Genomic DNA, 26,707 nt, shown 5'->3' with positions numbered 1-26,707 from the left:
TGCACATGCTGAAGGGCAATGTAATAAAAATAATAATTGGTGTTAGAGCTTGTGAGGGTACAATAGCTAAGTGTGAAGATGGAAAAGTTATGCTATGTGCACACATTGTCTTTTAGATACCGATGCACCTGCAAGGTTTTTTAAGGCAAAGACAATTCTGGAAACCGCCAACACTAATTTGCCTAAAGTGGCTCTGACAGCATCTTTTCAGACGTTTAAGGTGGCTCTGTTGCAGTCTTCTTTTACTCTATACTTTCCGGTATAGAGATCGAACTGGACAGATCACTTCTTTTAACTGCTCCAGGTTTCCGTTAAGCGACATTAGTCATTGCCGTGCATTATGTTCAATGGGGCGCCTTTGAAAAAAAGACACCATGTGCACGTACTCTAAGGCTATGTGGATAGTTTATGAGGAGGTTTAAGAGCGGAAACTCTCAAAATCCTCATTTTAATCTCAAAACTCATCAAAAACTTCAGGTTTCTGCTCTGAACACCCAACAAAGAGGACTCTGTGTGCACATAACATTTGCTAAGTTTTTTTGAGGAGATCAAAAATGATGAGTAGAAACTGCTTAAGGAAATGCTCCTTGTTTGGAGAGTTTTTGTAGGAATTTTTTAATTCCTGAAGTGTTTCCTGAAGGAATTCTGAACACTTTTTTAAGCATTTTCTCAGTGTTTTTTCCTGAAGCATTTTTTTGTTTTGGTCAGAATCCATGTCATAGAAGTGACATGCACTTTCTTATTTTTCCCACCAAGCGTTTTTGAAAACCTAAATCGGATGAAAAATGCTCAAAGGATTGAACATATAAACAGCAAGTCGTTTTTACAATAGAAATGAAGAAAAATTCTTTCAAGTGGTTTTTGAGCGATTTTTCAGGCATCGATTGGACTCCTCAAAAAACTCAGTTTGCACTTACCCATAGATTTTTCGCAAACAGAATCTTTTGAGGAGTTTTTGGAGCAGAAACTCTCCATATCCTCCTTCGAATCTTAAGTCTCCAAATACCGTACTTTGAGATTCTGCTTAGCTTCTGCTCCAAAAACTCTGCAAAAAGACTGTACGCATAGCCTTACATTGTCCTTGAGGAAGAATCATGAAAAAAGAACAAAAATACCACCAGGTCATATCAATGGGCTAGAAAATGGGGATATGTTGTTAGAACCTAGATATAAATGAGTACAATAACTTGGGTACATGGCACTCACTAAGGATTTTAAGCAGCATGAATAGTTCAGAAGGTATTACGTGTGATCTGAAGAGTACTATAGCCCACTTGAATATCAGACTTCATTTAACCCTTTAACTAAGGTCCTCCCTCATATGTACCAGCAAACAATAAGCCTATAGAAAAGAATTATCTAGCATAAGGAAGAAAACACAAGGCAGTAAATAAAGTGTAGTGTAGTGAGGGCGTAGTAATTCTCAGAGACAGCATAGTCTTACCTCACAGTGCTCCCGATAAAGAGTCTGCAGTGACTTGATATCTTCAAAGGTAGTACCATCTGGTAGAGAAGATATTTCAACTTCTGCAAACTCTGGAAGTGCTCTAGACGCATCTGTTGCCATAACAACATAATGGAAGAAAGATATTGTGGATGGTGCCAATTACAGCTTCATTAGGAAAATATTTAAGAAGCATAGCATAGACAGACATTGTAAAAGGTCACATTACTTAATGAGCAGAGGCTGGCAAGATTTTATTTTTATTCTTTTATTAATGTTGTTATAAAAAATAGATAATATTTTTTAAACAAATGCTGGGAGATAAGTGTACGGAATGAAAACATTTTCAAAAACATCTATCTTCTGTATATAGCTGGATGTACATAGCTATATGTCATCATTAAGAATAATCTAGATAAATAGCTGATATTGGTAATGGTGTGGTAATACAACCTTTACTACTAACTAGTATGATTTACTATGCTTACATAGAAGGAAAGAGAAACTCTCGTTTTTATCTTTATTTCATAAATCAATAAAAACATGAAAATAAGAAACATTGTAAAATCTTTAAACAGAGACATTTGCTTCTTTCTTGCCCTGAAGTGATCTTTCGCTCTAGGAGATGACAGTTTGTGCTCATAATGTTCGACGGAGAGAAGGGAGGGGAAAGGATGAGGAGGAGATAGCAGCAAATATAGACATTCTGCAGGTTCTCCTGAAATTATGTTCTACAGAGAGGGAGGAGGATGAGGAGGAGCTAGCGGCAAATATAGACATTCTGCAGCTTCTCCTGAAATTATGTTCTACAGAGAGGGAGGAGGATGAGGAGGAGCTAGTGGCAAATATAGACATTCTGCAAGTTCTCCTGAAATTATGTTCTACGGAGAGGGGAGAGGATAAGGAGGAGCTAGTGGCAAATATAGACATTCTGCAAGTTCTCCTGAAATTATGTTCTACGGAGAGGGGAGAGGATGAGGAGGAGCTAGTGGCAAATATAGACATTCTGCAGCTTCTCCTGAAATTATGTTCTACAGAGAGGGGAGAGGATGAGGAGGAGCTAGTGGCAAATATAGACATTCTGCAGCTTCTCCTGAAATTATGTTCTACAGAGAGGGAGGAGGATGAGGAGGAGCTAGCGGCAAAAATAGACATTCTGCAGCTTCTCCTGAAATTATGTTCTACAGAGAGGGAGGAGGATGAGGAGGAGCTAGTGGCAAATATAGACATTCTGCAGCTTCTCCTGAAATTATGTTCTACAGAGAGGGAGGAGGATGAGGAGGAGCTAGTGGCAAATATAGACATTCTGCAGCTTCTCCTGAAATTATGTTCTACAGAGAGGGGAGAGGATGAGGAGGAGCTAGTGGCAAATATAGACATTCTGCAGCTTCTCCTGAAATTATGTTCTACAGAGAGGGAGGAGGATGAGGAGGAGCTAGCGGCAAATATAGACATTCTGCAGCTTCTCCTGAAATTATGTTCTACGGAGAGGGGAGAGGATGAGGAGGAGCTAGTGGCAAATATAGACATTCTGCAGCTTCTCCTGAAATTATGTTCTACGGAGAGGGAGGAGGATGAGGAGGAGCTAGTGGCAAATATAGACATTCTGCAGCTTCTCCTGAAATTATGTTCTACGGAGAGGGGAGAGGATGAGGAGGAGCCAGCGGCAAATATAGACATTCTGCAAGTTCTCCTGAAATTATGTTCTACAGAGAGGGGAGAGGATGAGGAGGAGCTAGCAGCAAATATAGACATTCTGCAGCTTCTCCTGAAATTATGTTCTACGGAGAGGGGAGAGGATGAGGAGGAGCTAGCGGCAAATATAGACATTCTGCAAGTTCTCCTGAAATTATGTTCTACAGAGAGGGGAGAGGATGAGGAGGAGCTAGCGGCAAATATAGACATTCTGCAGGCTCTCCTGAAATTATGTTCTACAGAGAGGGGAGAGGATGAGGAGGAGCTAGTGGCAAATATAGACATTCTGCAGGCTCTCCTGAAATTATGTTCTACGGAGAGGGAGGAGGATGAGGAGGAGCTAATGGCAAATATAGACATTCTGCAGGTTCTCCTGAAATTATGTTCTACAGAGAGGGGAGAAGATGAGGAGGAGCTAGTGGCAAATATAGACATTCTGCAGGCTCTCCTGAAATTATGTTCTACGGAGAGGGGAGAAGAGGAGGAGCTAGTGGCAAATATAGACATTCTGCAGGCTCTCCTGAAATTATGTTCTACGGAGAGGGAGGAGGATAAGGAGGAGCTAGTGGCAAATATAGACATTCTGCAGGTTCTCCTGAAATTATGTTCTACGGAGAAGGGAGGGGAAAGGATGAGGAGGAGCTAGCGGCAAATATAGACATTCTGAGAGTACTCCTGAAATTATGTTCTACGGACAGGGAGGAGGATGAGAAGGAGCTAGCGGCAAAAATAGACATGCTGCTGCAAGTTCTCCTGAAATTACAGTTACACTTTAAAAAAAAGTTTAAAGCACAAGGGTATATTCACAGGCCCCGTTCTTCTAGCCTTTTTTTTTCCAGAGTGATTTTGCAGCGAAAAACGCAGCATTTTATTATCCCACCAAAGTGTATGGCATTTCTTAAATCTCATGCCCATATTACTAATTTTTTACTTTCAGATTTGAAGTAGTTTCAAATTTGCAGCATATCAATTCATTCAGTGTTTTTGCAGCGTTTTTCATCCATTCTAATGGTGAAAAAAGCATAAAAAATGCATAAAAAATGTACACAAAAACAAGGCAAAAATGCAATTTTTTTTATACAGTGGTTTTCCTGCCAAGAGACAAAAGAAATGTCTGTAGCAAATACTTAACGTGGGCACATACCCCAACTGTCAATTGAGGAGACCTTGCAGCAGAATATCTGTTTCTGCCTCTAACTCCTCCGTCTTCCTCTTCTCTCTACTCTCCATAGAATCTTATGAATAGCAGTTATCATCTCCTATCTCTGAAATGTGAAAATGTGTCTTCACTGAATACAGATTTTACCACTGAATGCAGAGTTTACAGAGTGAAAGATCTGTCGTTGATGAGAAAGAAGCAGATTTTTCTGTTAAGCTATATTACAAAGTTTCTTATTTTTACTTGTACTATTATGAAAGAAGAGTTAAAACATTGGTTGCTCTTTAAATTACAAAAGTTTCATCTAGCAACTGCTACTAGTTCAGAACTGTTAGGCTGCGTGCCCATGATGCGGATTTGATGTGTTTCCGTGGCAGCGTTTCCGCCGCGGAAACGCATTAAAATCGCTTGTTAAGATGTCTGCCATGTTCCCCAATGATAATCCGCATGTGCTGTGCACATGCTGCGGAAATTTCCGCTGCGGATTATCATTGCGAAAAGATCCGCAGCACAACCAATTTGGGCACGATATCGCGGTGAAATCGTGCCTATTGACTTGCATTGAACCGCATAATATCCGCATGTATACATGCGGATGTTATGCGGTTCAATGCGCAGATGATACCCAGGTCGGGAGAAGAGGAGACTCTCCTCCAGACCCGGGTACCATCGTACCTGCAAGTAAAAAGAGAATAATAAAGTAAAAAATAAAAAAAATTATTCATACACACCTCTCCGGCGGCCCCTGGTCTCCTCCCGGCCATCAGCAGTCACGTGACCATCAGCTGACTAAATGATGTCACCGCAGGTCCTGACAGTACACTGCGGGACGCCGAGGAGAGAGGACGCTGCCGGGAGGAGACCAGGGGCCACCGGAGAGGTGAGTATAAGGGTTTTTTTTATTTATTTATTTTTACTTTTTAATTCTTTTATTTACTTTTTAGATGCAGCATTTGAAGTAGAAATTTCCTCTAAGTTGGTCACCCAATATAAATCCATGCCGGTTGCATGGATTTATACTGTGTGACCAACTTGTCAAGCCCTTTTCCAAGTGATGCGTTGGAAAAATACTTGAAAAAAACGCATGCATAAACGTATGTAAAAACGCTGAAAAAAACGCATGTAAAATCCGCATGCGTTTTTTCTGCCAAGGAGAGGCAGAAACGCTCAGGAAATTTCTGCTTGCAATCTGCATCGTGGGCACATAGCCTTATGCATTATAGTGTATATTCACCTGAGCTCTTATAATGCAGATATTGTGTAGCAAGGAATGCTAGGTAATTGCAAGTCTGAAATTTACAGAGTGGAAAAAAGAGTTCTGACTATACTACAACTATGACTAATAAAATCAATAAATCCAAGTATTTGGAAAGTTTCTAAAATAGTAGAACTCATGTAAAATAACAAAATCAGACAGCATGCACCTTTCCCAAATCTTGTGCCGGCTTCCCACCGCTGCAGCAATCTCTGTGTTTTGGCTGCAGAGGTGATGTGATGTCTATTGGCTGCAGCCAATCACAGAGCTCATTGACTCATGTCATATACATCGGCAAGGCCGCTGAGCTCAGTGACTGGCCCCAGTGCTGATGTGAGCTAGCAATGTGACGTCACCACTGCAGGCAAAACAGAGACAGGAGTAGCAACGGAGAGCTGGCGCAGTACTGGGTGAGGAAGAGTACTATCTAATTCTGTAACTTTACACAAGTTCTATCATTTGGGGACAACTTTTCCCTATTATTTCGGATCATTGTATATATAATGTGTAAAAGAATGAAAGGTAGATTTATATTATAAGTTTAATACTGCACTAACTATCTGTACATAGAATCCTTCTTCCAAGACATCCCCTTTGGATTGCATGAGAGATTCAAGTGAACTTACACCCTATGTATTGTGCATGCATCACATGGAAAGCCTTTTACTATCAATGACAGTTGCGTAACTCAATTTTTCTCCTGTGGTGGCGCTGTAAGAAATTGAAGACTTGCTGATCTCAGATTATAATTTGACTATTGGGATCTCAGTGGCTGTGATCATTTTATTTTGGGGATGTAAAGTAAAGTGGACATATTAGGAATTCTGCTGTTCAGGCAACTGAATTTTCTAGTGTAAAAAGAATTGAATAAGTGTTTAAAGGGGTTATTCAGAGAAAATATATGTGGTTGTTGTCCAAGTAATAATTAAAGGGAACCCATCATATTGAAAATGGTATCTGACCTGCAGGCAGGAGATAATAGGGCAGGAGGGGATGATCAGATTGCTAGTCATTTTTGTAGGAAAAGTTTTAGTAAACCTTGCATTTTATTAAAAGATGTCCCTGGTGTGTGTATACCTATAGTCCAGTGGGTGGTCTTACTCAGTGATTGACAGTTTACCCTGTGTATGCAGAGACAGCTGCCAATCACTGACTATGACTGCCCACTGGACTCATTTGTATATGGACTCCAGAGATTTCAATGAATAAAATACAAGTTATTCTGAATTTTTTTCCCACAAACCAATATATCATTCTGCCCAGCTGCTCCTTCTTTATAACAAGCTGCCCACAGATCAGACTGTCTGTGTAACATGACAGGTTCCTTTTAATAAAACCTACTAATATACTTTCATTCTGAATACAATTCCAGCCCTTAGCTCACAATTTAGGTGTTATTTTGCCCCAGCTAGGTGACTGGCATTGTTATTGTTAAGCCAGCATAATGTATTATGTAATATATGTGTAGTATATAACATAATAATATGTTTATTATATGGCATGTATCACATTGAAGATCTGATCAAAACTGTCACAATCAGTTTTTCAAACTATGATTTCTGCCGTTTAAACGGTGTAAATATGTAATAAAAACACAATGATTATAACAGATCTGGTCTGGCCAAATCGTAATGGTGACGTCCTTGCATATATCTATTCTTCTAACCAGCCTTAGGCCTCATTCAGACGCCTGTGAGTCGTGTATGTGCTCTATCCATGTTTTTCACTTATAGAACTCAGAGTCATTATAGTCTATGGTGCTATTCACATGTCCATGTCTTTTTGCATAGACATGTCCGTTTTTGATCTGAATCATGGATCAAAATTACTCATATTATTCTATGGGTCCGTGAAATTCACGACAGCGCATGGATGGTATCAACCTGCTGTATGGATAGAATAAGATTTGCATTTTTTTTTTGATCAGTGAAAATCACTGATGAATCAATGATGATAAAACTGTCATACTGACCAAATACTGATGAAAACTGGATCCAAAACACTGATAAATAACAGTCTGTGTTTTTACATATGAGAAAAAACACAGGGGTCTGAATGAGGCCTTATACATCATTCACATCTTTCTGGAAAAAGTTTTGAAACTTTAGCAGGTACAGTCAAATTTTGTAGTATGCTATTATTAAAAATACCATCCATGCATTGACTTTGATGTCCTCATAAAGACTGTTTAGACTACAGAGGATAAGAAATCCTGTCTGATAGCGTGGAGAAGCTGTAATATTATGTGTCAGCAGCGTCTCAGCTGTCACATTTACAGCAGGAGATAAACACTAGGATTCCCTCTCTCATTGTTCTAGCTCCCTGCAGGCGATCACAAATGTAAGACTCAGAGGCTGTGAACTCAGGGTTCTGCAAGATGGAGAACTAAACAAGGTAAGAAGAGGACCAAAGAATGGCTCTGTAGGTGGTAAGTGAAAGCCGCCGCGGAAAAATCATCGACTATAGGAAGATAAAAGTGCAAAAGGATGCATTCACGAACAAAAAAGAGAATCACACAGAAAATGCATAGAATGAAAAGGACAACAGAGTGCTTAAAAAAGAGACGAAAACTGAGAAGAAGATACCTGGTGACATGGGATTTCCAGATGCCAAGCTCCTTAGTAACTACAGGGCACTTATTGCTTTGTCAAAGTGTACCTCCACTTCATTCATACTGATCAGGCCTTACACTACTCCGAATGGATCAGTATACAGTAGCAACTGTGATCCATTTTATTAAAAGTATTATACATTTTTTATTATAAGTATTCTAAAAAATGTATTTAACATCCTCCTGCTTTGCACAGCCATTTCCATGCTGCCCATTCGGGCATAATGACATCATAAAGTCTTAAAACAGGTTGCTGAAGAATTAAAAACAGTGCCACATCTGTCCACTGGTTGTGTGTGGTACTGCAGATTATCACTATTCACTTCAATAGATTGTGACTGTTTTTCTCATCTTGGACAATCTCTTTAAAGGAAATCTGTCAAGTCATTCATACTAATAGTATCCTGAAATAGGGCTTGGGCAGCCCTTTCAGTGTATGCAACTTTTATTGCTGTACGTTACCCTGTTGTGTTGCTGTAAGCCCCCCGAAAATGTATAGTCACGTGCCGCCTAGTCAAACGTATGTTAATGCAAAATGAATATTCACCCCTTCCCCCGCCCATAATCCCACCAGTGTCAGTGATTTAATCAGACTGCTGTATGCCCGAGGATCGCATCGCAATTCTCGGACTGGCCGTCACCTCTCTAAACATGGCAGCTGCATAGAAACACAAGCTGTCACACTCAGATCAGGAGAGAAAACGGCCAGTCCAAGGACTGCGATACGATCCCTGGGTGAGTAATTCAGCAGCCTGACGGCACCCAATCAGTGACGCCAGCCGGGAGTATTGGGCTGGGGAAGGGGTGAATATTCATTACACATTAACATACATTTGACTAGCCAACGCACCGCACGACTATAAATTTTCAGTCCCTATGTAAGTAATGAAGGTGACACGACTTAATGGGAACCTATCATCAGAATTTCCCTCTAAAAGCTGTTGCCACCAAATTCTTTAGCCTTTTAATACATTCCCACCCACCATATCCCTAGGCAATGGCGTATACCTTAAAAAAACTTTGACGCTATCCAGCAATGCATTTTAATGAGTAATCTGAAGGGTTTCTGTGTTCAGCGCCCACTCTTTGCCATGTAATGCCACCCCTCCACATATGGATGTACACAGCCAGCAGAGAGCCTAAGAATGCCTAGGCATTGCCTGCTGTGTGGATGAAGTAGAAGGCGTCATCCATGTCACTCATAGGCAATGGGCTACAATACAAGGCAGACACCCATCGGACCACTCAGCTTATTACAAAACAGCAGTGGACAACTACAAAGCTTTCTCTTTAAGGTATACGGCTCTGTCTGGGGGACATTGTGGGCTTGCTAGGAATGTATTAAAAGGCTGAAGAACATGGTGGCAACATCTTTTATAGCATGAACCTGATGACAGGTTACCTTTAGGAATAGGTTGTCAATGTTATAGTAATGAATTGATATTTGTCTTCATTTTTGAGAACTCAAAATCAGACAATTAGTTTATTACTTTGTGAATGCATTACAATGGGCTCCAACCTAAGCCAACCTCCAGATTCACAGTCATACATCCAAATAACACCTTTTACTATAGCAGTAAACATAAGAAAGTGTGAAGAGTTTTCCACAAGTGGCTATTTTTATAGTGGTGTCAATGGTTCTTACCTAGGAACTGTTGGTGGTGTTGACTCTGAGCAATGACAGTTTGCTCCACTGATGCACCAGTCTGAGCTCCACTCCCGGCAAATCCATCCCCCACTCCATCCACCTTCTGCATAGGCTTGTACCTGCCAAATAAAAAAATCTATGTTCTGATCAACATCCAGATTATCTGATGGCTTCAATATTTCTCCTAATAGTCATTATCTTTGGATATATTCTGTAGATAGACGGTGTGAGACACTGCCAAGACAAGTGGTCGGGAACTGCTATATTTCCTCAAAACTCCTTTCATATGTGTGCTAGGTTCCAGGAAAAATACATCTCATTCAGGAAAAGTTGTGTAATCAACAAACTGGATATTCCTAGTAAAGTATAGCTTGCTGAGGGCTTTGGTAACGTCCTCCAGGTCTTGATTTTCTCTGCAGCATTCAGTCAGGTCAAGCGTTGGGCTGATTCATAACTGGGTTTAGAACGAGTGCAGGGGGGACACTTTAGGCCAGTTTCATGAAGATAAGAAGTTCTAGAAAGGTCTTCTAAAAGTCCTCTAAATACAAAAAATTACCTAAACTCATTCTATATTCCTTCAGACATAATTCTTTATTTTTTTGAAGCAGCAAAAAACACAAAAATCACTCTCCACATTGGAAAAAATGAACATACTATAAAGTTTAGAATGGCCAGTCAATGACATGTACGGTACATAGAGCGGTGGGCACGCACCTTTGTTTTTGCTGCATCGGTTGTTGTCTCATAGCCATATATTGCATGTCCTCTTGTAACCTATTAAGAGGGGAATCTGGCTTGACACGAATTCCATAGTAGTGGTATTTTGAGTTCCCCCTTTGAAAAAAAAGAAGCATTTAGTACTAAATATACATTAAGGTATAGAACAACAGAAACCATTAGTTTGTCCATTTAAATATGTCAATTGCTTCATTCTATGTTGCTCCACTACTTCTAGAACTGTGGTCAATGGAAAGTATTGGGCATTAAAATATAATTTTTTGCTATATGTTAACAATGCCCAATGGAAATATGCTATATTGTTTGTAAGTTGATGCCAAGTGATTTTGCAAGACACTACAATACTTCTACTTTATAACTAGGCAATATGTTGATTTTGAGCTTACTCTTCCCATTCTTTCAAGAGCCACAGCTTCTTTTTATTTTTTGTTGATATAGCGTTATAAAGGTTTCTTTTTTTGTGGGACGAGCTGTAATTTTGAAAGATATTAATTTTACCATATAGTGCACAAAAAAATAAGGAAACAATTCCAGAAGTGAAATGGTGAAAAAACAAACACATTTTTTGCCATAGTTTATTGGGTTTTGTTATTACGGCATTCATTGCATGGTGAAAATGACCTGCCAACATGTCAGTTTGATTATAGGGGTACCAAATTTGTATACTATATATGTTACTATTTAGTTGATTTCAAAAAATTCTAAACATTCTAGAAAAAAATAAAATTGGTTTTGAGTCGCCATTTTCTGACACCCATAACTGTTTTATTTTTTCATTGATGGACTTGTATTGGGGATTTTTTTTTTGTGCCAAACTTTAATTTTTAGTGATACCATTTTGAAATGAATGCAACATTTCAATAACTTTTATTACATTTTTTGTGAACGTGCGATGACCAAAAAAATGGCACTTTTAGTGTTTCAATATACTGTATAAACAATATCATATATTGATAGATTGGACTTTTATAAACATGACAATACCAAATTTGCTTATTTGGTGTGTTTTTTTTACGTGTCCTTATTTTTAATTGGGGAAAAGAGGGATGATTTAAATTTGTATGTATTTTTAACTTTTTTTATATTTTTAAAAACTTTTTTTTACTTTTCATGTTTTTTTATTTTTAGTCTTGAAACTGCATTATGTCTGTATTGCAGTATATAGTCCTAATCACAGTCTCTTATGAAGCCCACTGGTATACTAACATGACAGCATCGAAGACCTACTAAAAGCTTCGATGCCAATCCATCAACACAATGCAATCGCGTTGCGGGTGGGAGGATGGTTGCCCAAAACAGACGTCAGGGTAGAATTGAGCTGGGTTAAATGCCGCTGGTCGTGATTCACAGAGGCATTGAGGGCAGTCCAATCACTGCTGTTAGAGGAGATCCAGCTGTATTACATAGCAAACATCTGTCCTGTGTGGAGTAGGATCAGATCCTGAGTCACAAGCCAACTCACTACATGACCATCAGATCGATCATGGTAGCAAGACCTGAATGTTGCATCTACTTCTGACCTTAAAGGAATGGATCAATTAAAAGCCCAGAAAAAAACAACCTTTCTCAGCATTTAAAGCATTTCCTTGATGTCATTTCTTATCTGTTTCCATCTGATATGAGCATTTCACCAGCAAATTATAAAATAGTTGTAATGATGGTGAATGGTCTATGCTGGGGCAAAACAGGACATAATAGACATATATGTGAAAGAAACTGAAGTGTGACATAAACTGCTAGATAATCTATTACACTTAATTCTAATTATCCAGAGCATGAGAAGGAACGATTCTTATAGTCCTGACTGTCAGCATGAAAGCCTATTAAATAAGCAAGTTAATTATAATTACTCGACCCTAGAATTGTATTTATGTAATAAGAAAATGTGTAGTATATAGCTTAATAGAAATGAAATGCGCCAGCACTGATTGATGTTATATAAGGCAGATGTAGGCGGTTTAGGGTAGTGTCTAAATCTCCTTACAAAGCTAATAATCCGCCATGTATATGAAGTAAATGATATGTTATAGGCATCACAATCTGCTTACCATATAAGTATCTCAATTTATAATCGGAGCATAATAAAAACAAACAATAAGGGATTCAATAGGCAATGTCAGGATCAAATAAAGAGTGCTGTATATTTCTTTTATTGTATATGAAATGTAGGGTTCCTAGGAGCATTAAAAAAGTTATTCAACATATAAAAACAAATTTAATCAACTGTGAATGTAATTAAAAAAATTTGAAAAAGAAGTAGTCACCTATTCTTACCCCTGATGATCCGTCGTTGACCATCTCCACTTATGTTTACACGTGGCTGGTAAGAAACACGACAGCCAACCAGTGTCTATTGCGGTCATGTGCCATACTACTGGTATCACTCCTAGTCATGAGTGGTATTAATAAGTAGCATTGAACATAACAACTATGGTCACTGATTGGCTGCAGCGGTCATGCGCCATTGGAGGATCAGCACTGGACCACCGGGAAACAGAATGGGCCAATTCATTAAGACTGGTGTTGGTGTTGAGGGCTCACTGGAGTACAATTCATTATCAAGCACACCACCGGTTAATGAATTTGGTGCCTTGCACCTTACCAGAAATGCTACTCTAGCAAAGTTTCTGATTTATTGACAGGAAATCTAATGCCACATGGCACCCGCAATCTATTTCAGCCAAGCTTGTACTCCAAAAATGAAATAGCGCTCATTCCTTTCCAAGCCCAGCAATGCATCCATGATCATAGGATTCCGTCACCAGTGTGAGGGTCTAGTACTGCAGATAAGCCGTGGACCAGGCTTTGCAGTATTCATAATCTCCCCTGATGAATCAAGTCTTTTGAGGAAACACATCAGGAGAAAACCAGGGGGATTCTCTGATTAGGGATATCAACAGTGAGTATTGTCTCCCCAGTGTCTTTCTTTTGGAACTACTCAGGATGGTCTTCTGACAGATTGGTGAGACTGTTTTGGATTATCATTCTACGGCATGATGTTTTTATATTGATAGGGCTTTGACTAAGAGTATAAAAGACACCTTGGGAATTGGAGGTAGTATTATTTTGGTGTTATTATGTCCCTAAATATGCTGTTTTTAAAGAGGACGCTAAAAGCTATATTTTATACCTATTCTATTGCTGGCTTAGGCAGTGCGCCCAAACAGCAGTTTTCAACCACAATGAGAAATTGCATAACAAAGTGTGGGTTGTCTCCTATTATCTCTCGAGAAAATTGATCAATTGCTGAAGAAATACACTGCTGTTATTCTTCTTCTTTAGACACCATTTGAAGTTTTCTGCTAATTAGATTTCGGTGCACAGGGGCTGGACTATGCAATGGGTCTTCACCTCCCTGTCTGTGATTCCCGGCCCCTCAGCCTGCCTTCCCGGCCCCTCTGCCTGCCTCCTTTGTTTTCTAACAGAGAAAGGCAGATCACTGAAAAAGCAGTGACCTGTTATGCACAGATCAGCAAGAGGCAGGCCGGGAAACACAGACAGGGAGGTGAAGACCCGGTGCATAGTCCAGCCCCTGTGCACCAAAATCTAATTAGCAGAAGCCTTCAAATGGTGATTAAACCCTTCGTACCGCGGCCCATTTCCGTTTTTTCCTCCCGTTCTTGCAAAAGCCATAACTTTTTTATTTTTACATTCATAAAGCTTTATGAGGGCTTATTTTGGGGGGACTAATTGTACTTTTTAATGGCAACATTCATTTTATCTTGTGATGCACTGGAAAGTGGGAAAAAATTCCAAGTGGGTCGAAATTGCAAAAAAAAGTGCAATTCCACAACTTGTTTTTTTTTCTTTATTTAACATGTAAAACTGACTTGGCAATATGACTCTCTACGTCAGTAAGATTACGAGGATACCAAACATTGATTTTTTTTTTTTTAATTAAAAGTTGTGAAAAAAAATTCTGAAATTTGTAAAAAGAAAATTTTGCATGTGTTGCCATTTTCTGAGACCAGTAACATTTTGTAAGCTGACATTTTTACTGATACCATTTTGGGGTAGACACAATGTTTTGATCACTTCTTATTAAATTTCACTGCAATGTTGCGGCAACCAAAAAAACTTAATTCTGGAGTTTCGATTCTTTTTCTTGTTATGCCATTTACCGATCGGATTAATTTATATTTTAATAGATCGGACTTTTATGTACGCAGCGATACCAAATGTGTATTTTTTTTTAAATGTCTTTATTTTTAATAGGGCAAAAGGGGGTGATTTGAACTTTTATATTTTTTATTAACATTTTTTCCCTTTTTACTGTATTTCTTAGTCCCCTTGGGTGACTTGAACCTGCGATCATCTGATTGCTTGTGTTATACATAGCAGTCTAACAGCACTGCTATGTATAGCGAAAATCAGCCTCCTATGAACGTCGACTATAGGCTGGCATTCATACAGCACTGTAATGAAAAGTACGGGGGTCTTCAGCAGACCCCCGACTGTCCTGGCGACCCACTGGGGCCTTGCGATCACGTCACAGGTGTGCAAATGGGGGCATAGAATGACACGCCTTCCCCTGTTGGCACTCGTTAAATGTCGTTCTCAGAGATTGACATCTGCGCTTAACAGGTTAACAGCCTGCTATCTATTAGAGGCAGGTGATGGCTAAATAATTCAGCCATCAACTGCCAGGAAAGATGAGGGCTCGACGTGCGAGCCAGCATTAAACTCACGGACCCGACATATGACGTACATAATTTTTGCACTTGCTCTTGCTAAACTTAGTAAATTCTAATGTTTCTGGCAATTAAAAGTATTTTTTGCCCCCCAAAAATAAAGTCTAACATCCGTTAGTTTAAGCATGAAGATCAGTAAAGGGAACTGTCACGTGTAAAACACTATTAACCTGCAGATATGGGGTTAATCTGCAGGTTAATAGTGTTCTGAATCTGCCCGGAGCCTGCACTTAGACCCCCGTTGCCAGTAGGAAATGAACCTTATTCCGCCTGGTAGCATTCGGGTTTCAGTCACGGGTGTGGAGCAAGCACGGGATCAGTCACCGGTCTGTGTATAGAGAACGGCAGCTGTAACAGTGCACTAACAGCCGGCTCTAATTCTGAGCTGCTTTCAGTCAGTGCCGGGGGCACGGCTACAACCACAGCCCTCTATACACAGAGCGGTGACTGAAGCCGCGTCGGCGCCACCCCTATGGCTGAACGCAAAATGCTGCTGGGAAGAATAAAGTTAATTTCCTCCTGGCAGCGTGGCTCTAAGTGCAGGTGCCGGGCAGGTTCAGAATTCTATTAACCTGCAGATTAACCCCATATCTGCAGGTTAACAGCGTTTTTCCCGTGACAGGTTTCCTTTAAGTAAGGGGCCTATAATGAATGTATCATTGTCCACTCTGGACTATAACCTATGCAATGCTTGTCATGTTATCTCCTATGTACTGTACATGCCTGGTTTTGTAAGAGCTATACAAAGGTGAGTTAGCCATATGGCGCCCATCAAATATGCACAGATTTACATGCACCTAGCAATGTAAACAGATATGTCAAGTATGATAGGGTTAGGGGCGTAAGAGTCACATTTGGGCCCTGGACCTTGGGGGTAGCCCAAAAGTATCCCTTTGGTCCATATTAGAAGACCCATTCTATTAAAGACCTCGGATAGTTAGAGTCCCTGTTGGAGATTTTGAATGGGGCCATGAAGCTTCAAGTTACATCACAGGAAAAGGTGACCATCATCCCGCTACAAATATGTTGTACTGTCATGTATTGATTAAATAACATCACATTGCGTGGAAACATAATCTACGACACATCACATCTCTATTCCAGTTGTAACATTTCTATCTGAATTTATAAAAATCATAATTTTCAAATCTTTATCACTGAGTAAGGTTATGAGCACATGCTGAGTATTTGCATCATATTTTTCTGCACCATAAACAATACTATTGGCAGGAAAAATGCTGTGTAAAATATGCTCGTTTTTTACGCGTTTTTACGTGTGTTTTCACTTTTTTTCCCATTCGTTTGAATGGGTGAAAAACGCTGTAAGAATTGACATTCTGTAAATTAAAATAACACTTTGATGGTTCAAATCCGTAATGAAAAAAATAAGCAGCACGTGCATGAGATGTCTTAAAAACCGCGGCAAAAACGCAATGCCCTAAAAGTTTTTTTTTCCCATACAAACCTAGTTCCCAGTCTTCTTGTTCGGAGTCCCATGAAAATGGAGCGGATAAGTTTTCCAAAGGATGCAGCATTGACTGGATCTAGTTTGTGCTCCTGACAGTGTCTAAGGTAATGATTGTAAAGGGTACTTCTGGGGAGACTAACCCCTTCAGCAGTCTCGTAGTTATCCAACAGCCACTGGAGCTAAAACAGAACAAAGGTGTGCTCAATTATCTAGAATTAACATACAAATGTTACTGATCAAACACATAAAGAATTATAAAGTTACTTATGTTTCAGGACATATAAACGATGCAAAACGATGCACCCTCTTAAAAAGGCATAATGCAGCTACTCAATAAACCAAGCTAACAGAGCACTAATATGAGTAATAAAACGGCTAATAGTAGCATTTGATCTTTTTCCCTATTATACAAGTCCAGCCTTTGAATTAAAATGATGCTAGAAAGTGCAATTGCGTTCATTTAAAAACAGCTGGAGATCGGCAATTTAATCTCTTTGCTCCAGTTATCAGGCAGTGCTTCCAATTTCCCCTAGTTGACATTAGTTGTATAATTATACCCACTAGAAAACTACTTGTATTTGCAATTGTTCTTTGGGTAACATTTTAGTATGTTTTCCGATTTGCTTTTATGCGTTTGTTTTCTTTTTTTTTTTTACAAAATATTCGAAGAGTCAAAAATAATCTTAAGAAATCATTTCTGTTCTAAAAATACAAACGAAAGTATATCAGAAAGTTTTATTATTTGTAAAGTTTAGGAAGCTTCAGTGGGAGACACATTTCATTACATGGGTATGCCATCATGCCAACAAAGTCAATCCAAAAAAGAAGCCATTCATTTTCCTTTCAAGAAAGAAGGAATCAACGTGACAGACAATCCAGAAATGGCACACCAACTACAACAGGTCTACAAAGGCATACACAAGAGCCTCTATATTGTTCTTTAGAAATCGCTCATACTACAAGACATAGCCAGCATAGGACGCCTGGGCTGCGTATTTATACCTGGTTATATAACACAGCATAAGGCTAGGGTCACACCAGCGTATATTCTCTCATCCGAGAGAATCGGGAAGATCATGCTAATCACACTCTGATCAAACTATGAGCAGAGTTTGATCCGATTTTCTCATATGAGGAGAAGATGGAAAAAAAAGGAGAAAAAAAATTCTCCATTCTGTCAGTCTGTGAAAATCAGACTGTAATCAGATACCATCCGAGTGCAGTCCAATGTTTTCCACAGATTCATTGACTTGCATGGCTGAGTCCAATCCAATAATTGGATCCAACTCAAGCGTGTTGTAATTTTTTTCCTTGGCCTGGCTCGGACCGAGGAAAAAATCAGACATGTGCACAGGCCCAAAGATTAACATTGGTCCGATTGTGATCCGATGTTTTGTTGGATCGCACTAGGACTGAAAATATTGTCGTCTGCCTGAGCCCTAATACAAAATTTTAGCACTAACATGAAATTACACCTGGCAAAAATATTATTTATAGATTTAAGTATGCACTAGTAATTGCACTTAAAGGGGTTGTCTGGTAAAAACAAATTATCACCTATTCAGCGACCGCTGAGATACACACCGATCTGGCAAAATGGGAAATTTTTATACCCAATGCTTAACTTCAGAATGGAGCGGCAGTGTGTATTCCTGGTGGCAGCTCCATTTATTCTCTATGGGGCGGCCGTAGAAGGCTAAGCACAGCACTCGGCAGCTCCATCGGGAATGAATGGGGCAGCAATCAAGAATACGCACTGCAGCTCTATTCTAATGGGGATGAAAGAGCCCCATTCTGCCGATCGGTGCGGGTTCCAGCAGTCAGACCTCCACCAATCAATAAATTATCATCTAACCAAAGGAGAAGTAATAACTTGTTTTCACCAGATAACCCCTTTAATAATGAAAATATGAAGCAGAAATTCAGTTTTAGTTAAAAAAAATATGTAAAATGTGTTATAGTCTCACAAGTAACATCATTTAAAAGTGTATTACTTTAAAAAGAGTAAGCTGCAAGCTAAAAAAGTAACATATATATATTAATGGTTTCCAACGATTCTCAACCACCCGCCTACGCACAACGTGAAAATCTCCTACTCTACTAAATATACCGTACACTTTTTTATGCACTTACAATAATTTGTATTTACAATGACCTAATGTTCCAAAGAAAGGGAACATCATAGGAGGCTGTGGGTGGATGATAGCTAGTGAGAAGCAACAGATAAATTGCACATTTCATTTTTAAAGTCTGGACATTTAGTAAAGAAAATTTTAATAAAAAACAAACAAACAAACAAACAGAACAACAGGTTTAAGTTCAGAAGAATTCGGAGAATACTTTAACAAAATTCAAATACTTAAAGGGCCTTATAAACACAGAGCCTATGCATATGAGTATATGAAAGTACTCCATCCAGTCTATATTACAGTGGAATAAAGACAACTTAGGATACATGCATTTATTGCACACTGATTAATATCAAACTCCCATTGCCCTTAAATTACCCACCACATCCTGTACATATCCCGTTCGGATGAGATTTGTCTTATTGGTCAGAACAATGCATGTTAGCAGATCCACTTTCAGCCCTTTGCTCCGTACAGGAGAAGGTTTCCCTTGTTATCACAAGACCAGTGCTGCTTTGTAAAGGGAGCTGGCTGACCACTCATTTCAATATATAAGCCAGCCTCCTTCTTTAGGCAGAGAAGAAGCCTGGCTCCGCTATACAAATCAGCTCACATATCTGGACTACAATAATAAGCTATATAACTTACTTTATTTTCTGCTGGGCGAAAAACAGGTTTTGCTACCTCATCTGAAAGCAGCATAATGTAGGAAAAGAATCCCTGATTCCAATAATGCATCACTTAGGCCAGCGTCACACGACCACATGTTCTTTCATGTAAAAGAATCGGGAAGAATATGCTAATGACACTCAGCTCAAATTTTGTCAGAATTTGATCTGCGTGTGATCCGATTCTCTCTCATGAGAGAATCACAGCATAGGTGCGGAGAAGACGGAATACATCATTTCTTCACCTTCTTCATTGTCTGAGTCCACGAATGTTGGACTGCACTCGAATGACATCTGAGTGCAATCCAATGTTTCACAAGCACCCATAAACTTGTATGGGTGCGCATGATCTGAGTTCCGATTCATTCTGTAGAAATAATCGCAGATCTGTACTGCCCCCCATCTGAGTGATATCCGATAAAGCATTGGATAGCACTCGGCGGCGTTATACGCTTATGTGAGCGAGCCCTTAGGTTTCAGGGTGCAGGGGTTCTGACACAATCCGATTTTTTAGATTTAGTAATGCAGCAGAGCTGAGAAAGCTAAAGCCACCCACACCAGACTCTAGGTATACATAGTCTATAGACAGTGAGGATGGGGCAAAGTCGAACTAGCATGCACGCGCTGCTATAGTCCAGGCAATGATAATCACTAGGTGATAATACTTTCATTGTAAGTAAACAACAGAACACAGCCTGACATGTGGCATATCATTGAAATCTGTATTTTAACCTCTACCTCATGCTTTCCATAGATTACATAGCACACACCTGCTGACATATTCCCTTTAAGCTCAATTATAACTTTGAACTCAATAATAAAACAGTATGTGGTACACTAGTGCCATCTAGTGATGAATAAAAGCAGTCAATAATTGTATCTGTTACCTTTAAAATTGACAGCACAGAGTTAACAAATGACTTGAAAAAACATCAGACTCTTACTCTAAATAAAGTACTGTGTCTTAAAGGGGATCTGTTAGCAGGTTTTGCTATTTAATCTGAGAGCAGCATAACATTGGGCATGAGACCCTGATTCCAGGGAAATACCACTTATTAGGTTCTGTGTTGTAGCTTCAATACAAACAGTTTTTTATCAGCAGGAGATTAACACTGCCGGACTACAACTCACACAACCAGCAGTCAGTCTAATCTGTGTAACCCCGCCCCCACTACTGATTAGCAGTTTGCTGACAATGTACACAGGAAGCTGCCAGTCGGTGGTGTGGGCAAGGTCATACATAGTTTAAAGGCCCCGTCACACTTAGCGACGCTACAGCGATCTCGACAACGATATGACCTGTCAGGGATCGTTGCTGCGTCGCTAATACATCGCTGGCGAGCTGTCAAACAGGCAGGCTCACCAGCGATCAGGGGAGCAGCGATATCGTGGAAAGAATCTTTCCACGATGTCCTGCTCCTGGTTACCAGCCTGCTGAAGCAGGAGCAGGCTGGTAACTATGGTAAACATCGGGTTACTAAGTGCGCGTGTGCCCCTAGTAACCCGGCGTTTAGCATTGGTACCACTTTGCTACCGTGAGCGGGAGGTTACCGTTCACCTTAGCAGAGTCGTATCCATGATAAACATCGGGTTACTAGGGGCATACCCGCACTTAGTAACCCGATGTTTATCATGGATACGACTCTGCTAAGGTGAGAGGTAACCTCCCGCGCACGGTAGCAGAGTGGTATCCATGGTAAACAGCGGTTTACTAAGTGCGCGCATGCCCCTAGTAACCCGATGTTTACCATGGTTACCAGCCTGATCGTTGGTCCCGCTGGTCACACACAGCGATGTGTGCCGGCCAGCAGGAGGCCAACGACCAAAAAATGGTCCAGGACACTTTGCAGCGATCAGCGACCTCACAGCAGGGGCCTGATCGCTGCAAAGTGTCACACACAGCGACATCGCTGGTGAGGTCGCTGTTGCGTCACCAAAACCTTGACTCAGCAGCGATCTCGCTAGCGAAATCGCTATGTGAGACGGGGGCTTAACTCTTAACTCTGATACAGTAGAGACACCAGACAAAACATGTATTCTACAAAAACTACACCAAGCAGCCCAGTAAGTGATACAACAACCTATATCATGCTTCTCTCAGATTATCTAGCAAAAACCTGCTGACAGATACCCTTAAAGAGTTATTCTCATTCAACAAAGTGATGAAATATTGCTTAGAATCATGAGGGCTCATTAGAGGAACGATAGAGGCATCTGATGTGGAGTTGGGGCACCACTGCATATCTTCTTTAGGGTACCAATCCCCGCTGTCAGATAGGGACATTTTCCTCTTTGAAAATTGTGATCCATTAAGCCCAGAAAGGCATTCCCTCCTGGTTATATTTGGGTTACCAACATCTATGGCATCTTTTTAGCTCTACCCAATATACCACTTAGAATATTATACTGTTTTTGTACCTTTTTTTTTTTTTTTTGAAGGATTGATACCAGTTAACGACTGCCATTTAGGATGCAAAGAGGTTATTTTTTCCATGCTTTCCCAGAGGCAGCAATTAATTCAATGATTTTAGTACCTTTAACCCCTTCACCGCCGAACCTGTTTTCACCTTCTTGAACAGGCCAAATTCTGGTCAGTGTAATTTTATGAGGTAATCAGACTGTTTTTTCGTGAGACATAGTACTTTATGGTAGTGGTGAATTTAGGTTTGTGAAAATATTGGAATTTTGGCAAAAATTTTGCAGTTTTCAAACTTTAAATTTTTATGCCTTTAAACCAGATGCTTATATCACACAAAATAGTTAATAAATAACATTTATCACATGTCTACTTTACATCAGCATTATTTTTTAAACATAATTTTTTATTGTTAAGAAGTTAAAAGAGTTAAAAGTTGATCATCAATTTCTCATTTTTCCAACAAAATTTACAAAACCAATTGTTTTAGGGACCACATCACATTTGAAGAGACTTTGAGGGGCCTATGTGACAGAAAATACCCAAAGGTGACACCTTTCTAAAAACTGCACCCCTCAAAGAGTTTATTAACCCTTCAGGTACGTCACAGGAATTAAAGCCATATGGGAGAAAAAAATGAAAATTGTACTTTTTCCCACAAAATGTTACTCTGCCCTAAATTTTTCTTTTTCACAATGGCGATCGGAGAAAATGTATCACACAATTTGTTGTCCAATTTCTCCTGAGTACACGATTCCCCATATGTGGTGGAAAACTACTGTTTGGACGCACGGCAGTGCTTGGAAGGGAAGGAGTGACAATTGACTTTTGGAGTGCAAAATTGACTGGAATAGATAGAGGACGTCATGTCGCATTTGCAGAGCCCCTGATGTGCCTAAACAGTGCAAGCCCCCACAAGAGACCAAATTTTGGAAACTACACCTCTCAAGGAATTTATCTAAAGGTGTGGTGAGCACGTTAAATCCACAGGAGCTTCACAGAATTGTATAAAGTTGAGCTTTGAAAATGGAAAAATACATTTTTCCCGCAAAAAATGTTGCTTCAGCCCAAATTTTTCATTTTTGCAAGGGTAACAGAAAAAAATGGACCATACAATTTGTTGTGCGATTTCTCCTGAGTACACTGATACTCGATATGTGGTGTAAAACTACTATATGGGCACATGGCGGGGCTCGGTATGAAAGGAGCCCCAATTGAATTCTGGACCACAATTTTTGCTGGAATAGACTGCGGAAGTCATGTCACATTTAAAGTGCCTCTGACATGCCAAAAAAGCAGAACCCCCACAAGTGACCCTATTTTGGAAACTATACATTTTGAGGAATTCACCCCCATCGTCAAACATGGTGGTGGCAATATCATGTTGTGGGGATGCATTTTTCCTGCAGAGACAGGGAAACTGGTTGGAGTTGATGGGAATATAGATGGAGCTAAATACAGGGAAATCCTGGAGGAAAATTTGTCAGAGACTGCAAAAGACTTGAGCCTGGGGCATAGGTTCACCTTCCAGCAGGACAACAACCCTAAACATACTGCCAGGGCTACAATGCAATGGTTTAGATCACAGCATATTCAGTTGCCCAGTCAAAGTCCCGACCTAAGTCCCATTGGCAAGACTTGAAAATTGCTGCTCACAGACGCTCTCCATCCAATATCACTGAGCTAGAGCTAGTTTGCAAAGAAGAATATGCAAAAAATTCAGCCTCTAGATGTGCAAAGCTGGTAGAGACATACCCCAAAAGACTTGCAGCAGTAATTGCAGAGAAAGATGGTCCTACAAAGTATTGACTCAGGGGGGCTGAATACAAATGCACGTCACAATTTTCAGATTTATATTTTTAAAATATTTAGAAAACCAGGTATATACTTCACACATACTTGCTACTTTGTGTTGGAATATCACATAAAATTCCAATAAAAAACATTTACGTTTGTGGGTGTAATGTGAAAAAATATGGAAAGTTCACTGGGTATGAATACTTTTTCAAGGCACTGTATCTGGTGTGGCACCATAATATTATTAATGGATGTGAATGCTATCTATTAAAAGCCTTCAATTTGTTCTGAAATAGTTTTTTAGTGCAAAGAAACACAAATAAGATACAGTAAAAGTGAACGCATCCAACCAAGCTTTTTCAGTCTATATGTATGTTCCACTATGTAACCCATTACCTATGCTATTTGTTTTGTACTTTGACATATTTTCAGATTTTCATTTTGTTTCTTTATACCACCCATTTTAATTTATTTGTTGTAATAGAACTCAAACCCCACCCTAGACAGAAATCCCAAGGGCATAACAAAAGCAATGACATAAAGTATAAGTCTTAGAAGAAAAGAGGGTCCATCCAGAGAGGTGGTGCAATGACAAAATCCTGTCTGAAGGGAAATCAATTACAAATATACAATAAATCATCTAGCCACTTCTAGAAGAGTTGTTCTTCAGCTACCAAACAGTCCTGGTCCCAGGTGTACAGAACTGGAGCACAAAAGAATAGAACTTGAAGATCAAAGAGTCTTGGCTCCTCCACTTACATTTCATGTTCTTTTCTACAAAAAGCACAATGCGGGTTAGGCTTGATATTAATATGGCAAAGAGCTCCAGGGTGAAGGTCAGACATGTTTTTCATTACTCACTAGTATTCTTCTTGCTGAAACATGGGGGACGGATGTATTGTAAAAGGTTGCCAACATGGGTTATTTTTTTTATTTTTTTTTTACAAATCCCTGAATATAACAGGCATTTAGAAAGCAGCAAAGCAATTTTGTTCCATTGTTCTAGTCGATAGCGGAGGAAAATAGCAGTAATACCTGGATTATAAAATGTGGGGTACATGAGATATCTAAAGAGAAGCTCAAGCTTAAAGAGGGTTTGTCAGTAGTGTTGAGCCACCCCCGTAGTGTTCGAGTTCGGTTCGGTTCGTCGAACACCCGTGTGTTCGCCGAACTGTTCGTCGAACTGTTCGTCGAACACCTTCGAACACCGTTAAAACCAATGGCAGGCAAACAAAAACACATAGAAACACATAGAAAACACCTTCAAAGGTGTCCAAAAGCTGACAAACTGCTCAGAAGACATAACTAACACATGGAAAAGTGACAAGTACATATAGTCATGCGAAAATAAAAGAGGTGGAGGAGTAAAAGGAGGGGGAGACACAGATATAGGCATGTCATGCCCTTCTAAAATCCAAAAAGTGAGAAGCCGACACGGCCAGTCCGCTCCTGCCCGTGCCACCTCCGTGTCGCCGGGTTTGTGCCAGAGCCGCGGTGAACCCTGACGGCCAGCCCCCCTCTCCCAATACTGGTGCCTGTCCGCTGGTGGGTCGAGCGAGCCCCCCTGTGGTGGAGGCAGCTCTAAGCTTTTTAATTTAAATTGTCTCTCTAATTTGAATGAATACACTTTAAATCCATTTACAAGGATCTATTGGAGGGCAAGTCTCATGCCAGCAGCCGCGGTAATTCCAGCTCCAGTAGCGTCCACTAAAGCTGCTGCAGTTAAAAAGCTTTTATAAGGATCGAGCTCGGCTGTCCACCGCAAGGCATCCTACTGCCAGTCCCAGCCCCTATGCCTTGGGGTGCCTCCTGATGCTCTTCACTAAGTATCCCATGGTCCCGAAGCATTTCCTTTGAAAAAATTAAGTGTCTAAACTACAGGTGGTGCAGCTTGCTTAACAGCCGGGATAATCCGCTGACTAGCAGACACTGCTACTAGGCACAAAGTATTTCCTGGGCTAGATGCAGTTAAAAATTTGTAATTAGATACTCTCGTTGGATGCTGAGAAAGCATTCCATAGAGTCTCCTGGCACGCCATATATGATTCTCTTAAAAAGCTTGGGGTAGGGGTCTAGGGGACCCTTTTATAGCCAAAATCACGGCCCTGTATCGCAATACGTCACCTAGGCTGAAGATAAATGGAACTGTAGCACCCTGAGGGCTCGGTTGCTACAGACGTATTGCACCTCACCCAGAGGTGTGATATCTCACTCTCAGGTAAGGATGGAGTGTGGATCAGGACCCGACACCTGCATGCATTACACCACATTGCCGTGGGGCAGGGCGACCAATATGCCCCTGAGATGGGCACGACAGTCCCTGTCCCTGGCTGGAGTGGGGGGAGGGAACACTGAGGAAGGGGAACCCTGTAGTGCAGGAGCAGGGAGGAAGCAGTTCCTGGGTGCATTGAGAAGGGAGTATAAAAGGTGGGCACCATCTTAGTTCAGTGCACAGAAGTCTGAGCAGAAGTGGCAGGGAGCAGGGGCTCTGCATGAGCTCTGCTCCGGAGGCGGGCCTAGTAACAGAGGCCCAGGCCTGGAAGAGGGAGAAGGAAGGAAGAGGAGCGGAGAAGGCTCCAGGAACGAGGAATGAAGGGATCCCAGGGGTGCGGACGGGCGAGTCGCCACCGCACGCCCGAATCCACCTGCGTGGAGGGGTCAGGCCAAAGGGGGAGACCGGTCCCCGAACTAGTGGAGGCAGGAAACGACCCTCAGCTAGAAACCGGAGGCTCTGACATTTTATGTGGCGCAGCCCCTCGCTACACCCGCTAGGAAGGCACCACATAGGGTCAGGGAAACTGGCGCCAAGTTTACCAAGAGGAGGCCCGAGGCAGCCGGACAGAAGTGTTGGTAAGAAAGGCCAGACAAAGGACACACAAAGGGGGTCCTGTGAAGTGCTCCAAAGTTATCTGGGAGTTGTCTGAGCCCCTCACCTGGTGAGCACAGTACGACGTGGGCAGCCGTTACCTGCAGACGTGGTCTGGATAA

At 40.6% G+C, this 26,707-nt stretch overlaps 1 protein-coding gene across 5 annotated transcripts in view; it reads right to left on the bottom strand.

Moving 5' to 3' along the window:
- Window positions 1-26,707, bottom strand: part of RFX3 (regulatory factor X3) — a 390,908-nt gene that overhangs the window by 53,455 nt on the left and 310,746 nt on the right. For all 5 annotated transcript variants that reach the window (XM_073669195.1, XM_073669206.1, XM_073669227.1 and 2 more), the window contains 4 exons: window positions 16,707-16,888; window positions 10,527-10,646; window positions 9,810-9,931; window positions 1,445-1,557 (listed from right to left, as the gene is read on the bottom strand). In XM_073669195.1, the coding sequence (XP_073525296.1) occupies window positions 1,445-1,557; window positions 9,810-9,931; window positions 10,527-10,646; window positions 16,707-16,888 (537 nt within the window). The remainder of the gene's footprint in view (window positions 1-1,444; window positions 1,558-9,809; window positions 9,932-10,526; window positions 10,647-16,706; window positions 16,889-26,707) is intronic.

The sequence above is a fragment of the Phyllobates terribilis genome, unplaced genomic scaffold, assembly GCF_046119375.1.
Source record: "Phyllobates terribilis strain yellow unplaced genomic scaffold, ASM4611937v1 Scaffold_1__5_contigs__length_1240528914, whole genome shotgun sequence".
Classification (NCBI taxonomy): domain Eukaryota; kingdom Metazoa; phylum Chordata; class Amphibia; order Anura; family Dendrobatidae; genus Phyllobates; species Phyllobates terribilis.
Note: the sequence above shows the minus strand (reverse complement) of the source record. Positions and strands in the feature narration are given on the sequence as shown.